General features: G+C 43.3%; 1 protein-coding gene across 4 annotated transcripts in view; it reads left to right on the forward strand.

Moving 5' to 3' along the window:
- Window positions 1-3,719, forward strand: part of NSUN6 (NOP2/Sun RNA methyltransferase 6) — a 41,042-nt gene extending 37,323 nt beyond the window's left edge. For 2 of the 4 annotated variants that reach the window (XR_012233449.1, XM_073581850.1), the window contains exon 12: window positions 3,171-3,719. Coding sequence is in view for 2 of the 4 variants with exons in the window: in XM_073581850.1 (XP_073437951.1) it covers window positions 3,171-3,248 (78 nt within the window). In the remaining 2 variants the exon portion in view is untranslated. Of the gene's footprint in view, window positions 1-393; window positions 948-3,170 lie in introns of those variants that run through there. The other 2 variants (XR_012233448.1, XM_073581849.1) reach the window with 2 other exon arrangements.
- Window positions 3,720-10,468: the final 6,749 nt, after the last annotated feature.

Genomic DNA, 10,468 nt, shown 5'->3' on the forward strand with positions numbered 1-10,468 from the left:
GAAGAATCCCTTTCTCATGTTCAGAAGCTGACCACATCTTTTATGTGGCACAAAGGGGCTGTCCAGAATTTTCAAACAATCCATACCTAAAAAAATAAATAAAAAAATAATTAAAAACATATTTTTCTCCGCGTAAGCTGGGCATGTGCTGCCGACAGTATACAAGCTGTACGGCCGCAGGCTGACTTATAACCTCGCCGGCCAGCTCTCGGTTCCTGCTTTTTTTCGCCTTACGTTTTATATCCTTACGTCTCCGTTTTGTATAATTCCAGCAGTAAAAAAAAGGCAAATTTAGCATCGAGAACCCGCGGAGATCGGCGGCTGCCAGGTAGATCTGGCACCACTTATGGGCGCGGCCGAGGTCTAGTCACGGACTCTATGATCTTCCCACAGGACCCACATATCGGGGGAGCCGGTATGGCGGGCGCCGGATTACCCCCCGATCAGCTGAATCTCCTGCAGAGGTTCGATCCATCTCTCGCCGTCCTGTGCAACCTCAGTGATGGGACCTGTGAAGATAAAGATTGGACTCTGCCAGCGAACACGGACACCATCGGTTTCTTTATTGCAAAATTTGTCAAAAACGGCTGATTTATTTTTTTTTCATCTTTTTTTTTTTTTTTTTGTGCACGTGCAACGTGGAGGATGCAGGCGCGCTCTTCAGGCGGTGGATCAGTGTTACCACGGCAACAAATGAATATCCCTGTTGCCATAGAAGCAGACAGTCTGCCAGCTGTTCACTTTGCAATCCGCTACTACAGCGTCCGCAGGTTAACGGAATTACTGAGGGCTTTATGGGGCCGCTGTACATTAATAAAGGGCGTCCGAGGGATTTGTCAAGGGCAAAGCTTAATTCATGTTTTATATACACACTGTGTACATTGCCGGCCAAAATCCCGTTCTCGCACCTTGTGCCGCCTGCGAAAGCAATAAACGGCTTTTTTCTATACAGTTGTCTCATACTTTACAGCTGTGACGTTTAACCCCAGACCCGCAGCACTCTTAAAAGGAGTTTTCTGGTTTCACATAATGTTACTAGGGACCACATTTTGCATTGATTAACCCCTTCCCTCAGGTATTTAGAAGCTTCTCAGGAGCTGAGCCCGCGACACACAGAGCAGCTGACGGCTGTTATATGCGACCAGCAGCGACCAGACTCGGCTCCAGTCACTGCTGGTTAACTACCTGAATGCCGCAGCTGTGGCTGGGCTTCACAGGAACACCACGATGGGAGTGACCGGGGTATTCAGCAGGCCGCCCACCAGCTGTAGCAGACCATCGGGACCCCATGATCACGGGGAGCTAGGCAAAGACAATAGGTGCCAGACCAGGACTGCCCTGATAGAGCATCCGTTAGGGCACCCAACGCCTTTTACCTAACTCCCCGTGATCATAGGGACCTGATGGTTTGTTGAATACCTTTGTCACTGCCATCGTGGTGCTCCTGTGAAGCTCAGCCACAACTCAGGGCTTCATAAGGGGTCATTAATTTTCCTAGAAACTGCAATACTTCAATATTATAGGACAAACTATCAAACCAGCAAAGATGTAAGTCCCCTATTGGAATGTAAAAAAAAAATAAATAAATTTTAATAGCTTCTCGTTCCCCTTTTCTGAATCTTGGAAAATGATGATACATCCCAAATGCATCTTTTTTTTTTTTAATTAACCAGGTCCTGACATTTATATTGACCACTAAAGTAAAAAAAATAAACAGGTTTAATATCCGCTTAATAGAATTGAGTGTGCAGGTCATTTTTACAGCACAATTAATACCATAAAACCAAAACCACAATGGTAAAATTGTGTATATTTTTTTTTTTTTAACAAACTTGGCATTTTCTTACAAATTTTCAGTACATTAAAATTTGTTTTGGTGTAAAAATGATTTCTCCTGCGGCTCTGTCGACCAAAAAAAGGAAAGACATTATGGCTTTTGAGGAAAAGAAAGGAGAGGAAAAAATACAATAATCCAGAAATAAATGGCTACACTGTAACCCAACAATATACAGTAGCAGAGCGGAGTTTGTCAGAATCCAGGCAGAACCTGACAGCAATGTAGCAGAGCTGGCCACTGATGTAGCAGACTGACCACTGATGTAGCAGAGTTATCCTGCTCTACATAGATGATAGAACAACATTTTTGATACAGAGGTTTTTGTGTTTATAATGCAACCCATTTAATTATGAAGAATAAAGATATGAACGAGCACAGGACGGTGCTTGGATTATTTGTGTGTGCCTGACTATCTGGGCCGACAGGTGTCCTGTGCATTCTGGAGAGCCACAAGGATTTCAATTGAAATGGCATCATCAACATATAGGGTAAACAACCTGACTTGTTGCCCAGTGATGTAGCAGAGCTCGGTTTGTCACAGAGTCCAGGGATGTAGCAGAGCTCGGTTTGTTACAGAGTCCAGGGATGTAGCAGAGTTTGGTTTGTCACAGAGTCCAGGAATGTAGCAGAGCTCGTTTTGTCACAGAGTCCAGGGATGTAGTAGAGTTCGGTTTGTCAGAGTCCAGGGATGTAGCAGAGCTCGTTTTGTCACAGAGTCTAGGAATGTAGCAGAGCTCGGTTTGTTACAGAGTCCAGGGATGTAGCAGAGCTTGGTTTGTCACAGAGTCCAGGGATGTAGCAGAGCTCGTTTTGTCACAGAGTCCAGGGATGTAGCAGACCTCGGTTTGTCACAGAGTCCAGGGATGTAGCAGAGCTTGGTTTGTCACAGAATCCAGGGATGTAGCAGAGCTTGGTTTGTCACAGAGTCCAGGGATGTAGCAGAGCTTGGTTTGTCACAGAATCCAGGGATGTAGCAGAGCTCGGTTTGTCACAGAGTCCAGGGACGTAGCAGGGCTCGATTTGTCACAGAGTCCAGGTCAGAAGATGCAGGAGTCAGGAGAGGCAAGTAACAGCTGTCAATGAATAACAGCGTTCTTACTTACATCAAATGGCCAAAAGCTTGTACTGTATACAAGGAACTAGATTTTATTATGGGGGGTTTATTTGTAAAGCACAGGAGACTATAATGGAAGGGCATCCTATGAAAAATAATAGGAATTAACTCAAGGAAGATGGTTTCTATCCAAGGAAAGGCACCTTCACATCCACTAATAATAGTCTGTACATGCGCTCCGGTAGTAAATCAGACTTTATGTTCTTCATATCATTGTAGATTTCTTTGAGCAGGACTCCGAGTGTAATGATCCTGCTCTACGAATGGACGCGCCGGAGCGCTATTCCACAGATTTAGTGAACTCCGTCTTCAGGCTGGAGGATGCAAAGAGATGACCGAAACTTTACAGAGGCCGAAATATAAATCCCAACATGAGGGAAATGTAGAAATGCAGCAACCTTCCTCAAGCTTTTATTTCTTTTTCTTGCCCCATAGGATGTGACTAGTGGGGATCTGATCTCAGGGATCCCCCATGATCCTAAAAAGGAAGGGTCAGCAATGCTGCTTTATAGCTCCTTCACCTGCATCCCTGTAGGGGAGAAGCTATGGAAGGGCCGCATCGCTGCTCATTCTAATAATTATTGGAGGTTCCATAACCATGATCGCCGGGGTCCGACCACTGGAATAACTTAGTGATCTGCCTTCACTTACTGAGATGAGAATCCCCCTGTAATGTGAATGTCTAACCCTAAGCACTAACTTCTAGTTGGGTGAATATTCTCCGCTAATTCCTTTGTATGAAATAAAATAGTCACCTGTTTTGATAAACTTCGTTCCATTTGCGTCAATGTACTAAGTAGCAAAAGTGTAAATCACTTTGTCCCGGATTCCTCAAAAAGCTTTAACGCCAATAGACTGGTATAAAAAGCTTTGAAAAGTTTGCAAAACTTTTTTGCAAAATAAGGCAAAAATGTTGTGACTTTTTTGGCATTTTAATTACATTTTCGCCCAGGTTTGGCAAAATGTGTGAAGCTGGTGGTGAGGGTGTGGCCACCATCTCATCAAATTCATGATGAGCAGTGGAGTTCCTTATGCCACAAATCTTACTCCAGTCTCTGACCAGAGTAAAATCTGTGGCGAAGCACACACGAGTCTGTCACTGTAGTGCTGCCTCCTTGATCTCATTTGCTCCAGCTGTAGTGCTGTCACTTCGATCTCGCTGACTCTCGCTGTATTGCTGTTACCTTGATCTAACTTGCTCCAGCTGTATGCTGTCATCTCGATCTCCTTGCTGGCTCCCGCTGTAGTGCTGTCACCTTGATCTCACTTGCTCCAGCTGTAGTGCTGTCACCTCGATCTCCTTGCTGGCTCCCGCTGTAGTGCTGTCACCTCGATCTCGCTTGCTCCAGCTGGAGTGCTGTCATCTTTATCTCCTTGCTGGCTCTCGCTGTAGTGCTGTCACCTCGATCTCGCTTGCTCCAGCTGGAGTGCTGTCATCTTTATCTCCTTGCTGGCTCTCGCTGTAGTGCTGTCACCTTGATTTCCTTGCTGGCTTTCGCTGTAGTGCTGACACCTTGATCTCCTCGCTGGCTCTCACTGTAGCTCTGTCACTTTGATCTCCTCACTGGCTCTCGTTGTAGTGCTGTCACCTTGATCTCCTCACTGTAGTGCTGTCACTTCGATCTCCTCGCTGGCTCTTGCTGTAATGCTGTCACTTCGATCTCCTCCCTGGCCCTCGCTGTAGTGCTGTCACCTTGATTTCCTCGCTGGTTCTTGCTGTAGTGTTGTCACCTTGATCTTTTTGCTGTAGTGCTGTCACTTGGATCTCCTTGCTGGCTCTCATTGTCATGCTGTCACTGATCTCCTCATTGGTTCATGCTGTGCTGCTGTCTGCTAGCTCCATCTCTCCTCTTTGTCACAACTGATACCAGAATACAGAGGGAGGGTGAAATTTCAATCTGGGGATGGCACCCAATAGATCGCTGCTTTAAGAACTAAGTAGTGGCAGTATAGTCCTGGCAGACTATGGAGAGGAAACCTCCCACTGAAAGCATGGATGGCTAGTAACTGTGCAGCAGCTTGGGTCTCTCCACATGCAAGTAATACAGGTATGTGCTCCAAAACCCGTCCGGACATAAGACGCACTGGAGCTATGAGCCTATATGTATAAGTTAAATCATAACGTTTGATGAAATGAAAGATAAACTACAAAGGAAAACTGTCAGAAGCTTTAGAATGCCCGAACTATGGGAAATATGAACTACAGACACCCCATTACAAATAGCTATATTGTAAAGTTAGAATTATATCCTAAATCATTTCTTATAAATAGTGATACAAAGCGTTTTGGGGGGTTGGATGAGCGATGCCAGTGAGGGAGATTCTAAATAGATGAAATAAAAAAATCTTTAATGGAACTACGCGTTTCGCAGCTGAACCAGCTGCTTCCTCAGGTGTTTGCGAACAGGAAGTAATTAGTGACCTTTATATATAATCATAGAATTTTGAATCTGAAAAGGAAATGATGTTGAATTGTGAAAGTTCACACTCGTTTTATGATCTGGAGGGAAAATAAAATAATAATAATAATCACTAGCCCGAATACATCATAGCCATTTTCCAGGAGTCCAACACCATGTCCCTTTAACAGGGAGCTACCCAGTAACACTCGGTTCACCGTATATATAACTATATTCATACATGTCAAGAGGAATTAACAGAGGGACGGAATAAAGGAAGGATTCGTGCCCAGAGCTTGGATAACTTCTTTCTATTGGGTTGCTCAGTGGACGTCCCGAGGTAGTCCGTCTAAACTCCATGCATGGAGATCACCTCCACAAGGGGCAATACTTTTAGGAGAGAGTACCTTGGGACATCCACTGTGCCATGAAGCAAAAAATAATAATTTTTTATGGAATCCAAGAGATAAAAAAACAAATTTTTTACAAAAGAAAAATAATGGTGCAGAATAGCGCGGACTTTTGGTTACAATGTCCACCAATGCCACCCCAGACGAGTGATACCGGTCATCCTGTCCTATTAATTACAGCCAGATGAATGTGGGGAATACTGCCGTACAGGAAATCTACCGACGACATAATGTGATATTTTTCATCGGAGATGGAAATTAGTGTATGAAGGGCAGAATAGCCATCGGAGAAACAACACAAGGTGATGAAGTCCTTGGGAAGTTAATTGATTCTAGATATGAAGGATAAAACAAATGACAGACATTGCATTAGTGGAATACGATTACGGTGTGCTCCAGGGCACTTGACAAGGGAGGGCTGGCGTCTGTTTATTGAGGCTTTTAGCTAACGGAGATCTCCTGCTTTATATTATTTATATGTATATTGTGTCATATTGTAATGATGGAACATATAAATGGGACGTCTTCCTGCCACCCTTGTAAGTCCTTGTAAGTATTTGTCTTCCCCTCGAAATAACAATTCTGGAGCATCTTTTCTTAAAGAGTTTCATTGTGCCTTTCCTCTGTTAGGGCTCGTTCACACGTCCAGTTTTCTCATACGAGTCCTATCTGTGGTTTTCGAACGATCCGCAGAAAATCTTGAGAGTCATGTCTGATTTTGAGCCTAGCGTCGGATCAAAATTGGCAAAAAAAAAAAGATGCAATTAATGAATCAGGTGAAAACATCTCGAATCACTAAAAAAAAAAAAAAAAAGTGAGCACATATAAACTAGGCGCAAACAGAATAATAAACTAGGTGCAAACAAAGAAAAAAAACTAACAAAACAAGATGGAAAACAGGAGAAACTGGGGCCGTAATCTTTATCTAATTTACGGAGGCGTCTTTTACAGTAGGGTACAGGCAGGACGCCGGTTACGATGGGACCAGATACTAAGGACTGAAAGACGGATCTACCAGATAACTGTATTATTTTCTGATAATATCCAATTGGAGATAAAAAAAAAATAAAAATGTTAAATCACCATATAGAAACCACAAGAGGTAAAAGACTCACCAGGGCGGGTAACCTAATAACCAGCACCGACACCATGGTGTTGCTGGGCGTCCTCTGATTGACCAAATGACTATGCTCAGAGCGTACACTGCCGAGGGTCCCAACCAACCAAGCTGACATTAGGGGCAGCTCACAGATCGTGAGCAGGTGAGTATGTAACCTCTAGGGTTAAATTCTGGAAATGATGCACCCTCTTTAAAAAAAAAAATCACAGGTCATGATTATGCGTTTCTAGTGCTGATTGAAGTCTGGTCCAATCCACCCCCACCATTAGCGGCTTTCTGCCTATGCACAGTGCTTTCTGACTATTCACAGTGTACACAGCTGCCAATCTGTACTGCAGGCAGGACTATAGATAGCTCAGCATTCAGAGAACTGCTAGATGTACAGTAAACAAAACTGTGATGCTATCAAAATGACAGCAAATAGCCCAGTAAGTGACACGTCGCTGGAAACAGTCTCAGCCCCCTACATCATGCAGCTCTCAGATTACATAGCAAAAGCTTGCTGACAGATTCCCTTTAACCCTTTTGTGACATCGCGCATAATAGTACGCCAATGTCAGACTCTCCGTTTGGTGCATGCTCCGGCGCTGAGCACGCACCTTTTCGGGCACATGTCAGCTGATATATACAGCCGCGGGTGGAATCATGATCCATCCACCACTGTTAACTAGTTAAATGCCACAGTCAATTTCTGACAGCGGCATTTAACTTGCGCTTCCGGCAATCGCACAGAAAATCCTGCCCATCGGTGACCCAGTCACGTGATCGCGGGATCACCGATGAGTTGCCATGACAACCAGAGGACTCCAGCAGACCTCTATGATTGTCACTGCCGGATTGCAATGAGCAGCGCCCGGTGTTCAGTGATCATAACAAGTGAGCAATTCTGCTACAAACCGGCGATCTGATAATCACCTGTATGTAGCAGAGGCGATCGGGTTATGGCAGCTTCTAGTCTCCCATGGAAGCTATTGAAGCATGCCAAAAGTAAAAAAAATAAATAAAATATTAAATATATTTATATTTATTATATATTAATAATATAAAAATATTAAAAATTAAAAAAATCTTAAAGTTCAAATCATGCCCCTTTCGCCCCAATCAAAATAAAACAATTTAAAAAAAAATCAAACATACACATATTAGGTATCACCACGTTCAGAATCGCCCGATCTATCAGTAAAAAAAAGGATTAACCCGATCGCTAAACGGCTTAGAAAGAAAAAAGTAAAACCGCCAGAGTGACGTTTTCTTGGTCACAGCAACATTGCATTAAAATGCAATAACGGGCGATCAAAAGAAGGTATCTGCACCAAAATGGTATCATTAAAAACGTCAGCTCGGCGCGCAAAAAATAAGCCCCCACCCGACCCGAGATCACAAAAAATGGAGACGCTACGGGTATCGGAAAATGGCACAATTTTTTTTTTTTTTTTTTTTTTAACAAACTTTGGAACTTTTTTCACCACTTAAATAAAAAAAGAACCTAGAACATGTCTGGCGTCTATGAACTCTGAATGACCTGGAGAATCATAATGGCCGGTCAGTTGGTTTTTTTTTTTAAGTGAACATAGTAAAACAAAAAAAAACAATTGTGGGATTGCACTGTTTTTGCAACTTGACAGCACTTGCAATTTTTTTTCCCCTTTTCCAGTACATGATATGTTAAAAACCAATGGTGTTCAAAAGTTCAACTTGTCCCGCAAAAAAATAAGCCCTCACATGGCCAAAAAATAGAAAAGTTATGGTACTGGGAAGGAAGGGAGCAAAAAAACGAAAACAGAAAATGGTCCGAAGGTTAAAGGATTAAAGGCTAAGTGCATCTTCTACAAATAAACAGTAAGACATTTTTTTCCAAACAATCATACATAAAAAAAAGACTTCATTTAAAAATCACTTTTATTTTAGTGGTGTAGAGTCTGTACAATCCCTTCAAATAGCTGGCTGTGCTGTTGTTTTCTTCAATATTTCTGTTTTTCTTTTTTTTAATAAATTTTCAAAAATTTTTACATTTCTGGGGTTTTTTTTTTTTAGTCAAGACGAGGTGCAGAGTGTACACTAATGAGGAGAAAAAAAATGAACTTTTCTGATTTTACCAAATGGCTGCAATAAAACAAAGAGTGAAAAATGTAAAGGGGTGTGAATACTTTCTGTACCCACTGTACATGACAGCTAGTGACTGCAGCAGCGCCTTCATTTACAGATCCCACACCCAGCATGTATTACCAGGAGCGACATGCCTCATAAGAAAATCTAAAAAGAGGTGCAGGCTGAACATCTATATATCAAAGTGTCTGACATGTAACCGGTGCAACACATTTAAAAACCTTGACTCCGTCATCTGCATTTATTTTTACTTAAATGCAGGAATTTATGCCTAAAAATAATTTTTGTATTTGAGTTTCGTTAAAAATCTTGCACAGTTTTGCCTTCTATAATCTATGTCTTGCATTGTCTATTGCTGGTCAACGAATGAGCTCTTTGAGAATCCAGCAGTGAGCTCGTTCTAATGTTAGAGTTTATAACTCTTCTCTTATTCTAAACTCCTCTTATCTGATTTATGAACACAAGGTTCAGCTCAACTTTCATGTGGTCATAAATAGGAGCTCAGAAGAAAGAAGAGATAGACGGCACGGTCAGAACGAGCTCACTGACGGATTCTCAGGTGACTCATTCTCCAACCAGCAATAGACAGAAAGCCACGGATAATAAAAGCAGACAATGCAACATTTTTTAATGAAACTCAATGCATATAGGACAGCAAAACTGCTGTTGTAGCAGAAGCTCACAACTACACATCCAGACTGCTGTTATAGGGGGCTCCAGACTACACATCCAGCCTGCTGTTATAGGGGGGCTCCAGATCACTCATCCGGACAGCTGTTATGGGGGCTTCAGATTACACATCCAGACTGCTGTTATAGGGGACTCCAGACTACACATAAAGACTGCTGTTATAGGGGGCTCCAGACTGCACATCCGGACTGCTGTTATAGGGGGGCTCCAGATCACTCATCCGGACAGCTGTTATGGGGGCTTCAGACTACACATCCAGACTGCTGTTATAGGGGACTCCAGACTACACATCCAGACTGCTGTTATAGGGGGACTCCAGACTACACATCCAGACTGCTGTTATGGGGGCTTCAGATTACACATCCAGACTGCTGTTATAGGGGACTCCAGACTACACATCCAGACTGCTGTTATGGGGGCTTCAGATTACACATCCAGACTGCTGTTATAGGGGACTCCAGACTACACATCCAGACTGCTGTTATAGGGGGCTCCAGACTACACATCCAGCCTGCTGCTATAGGGGGGCTCCAGATCACTCATCTGGACTGCTGTTATGGGGCCTTCAGACTACACATCCAGACTGTTGTTATGGGGGCTTCAGACTACACATCCAGACTGCTGTTATAGGGGGCTCCAGACTACACATCCAGCCTGCTGTTATAGGGGGACTCCAGATCACTCATCCGGACTGCTGATATAGGGGGCTCCAGACTACACATCCAGACTGCTGTTATAGGGGGGCTCCAGACTACACATCCAGCCTGCTGTTATAGGGGGACTCCAGATCAC

This window comes from Dendrobates tinctorius, unplaced genomic scaffold (genome assembly GCF_039654945.1).
Source record: "Dendrobates tinctorius isolate UK_male_01 unplaced genomic scaffold, ASM3965494v1 ptg000070l, whole genome shotgun sequence".
NCBI lineage: Eukaryota > Metazoa > Chordata > Amphibia > Anura > Dendrobatidae > Dendrobates > Dendrobates tinctorius.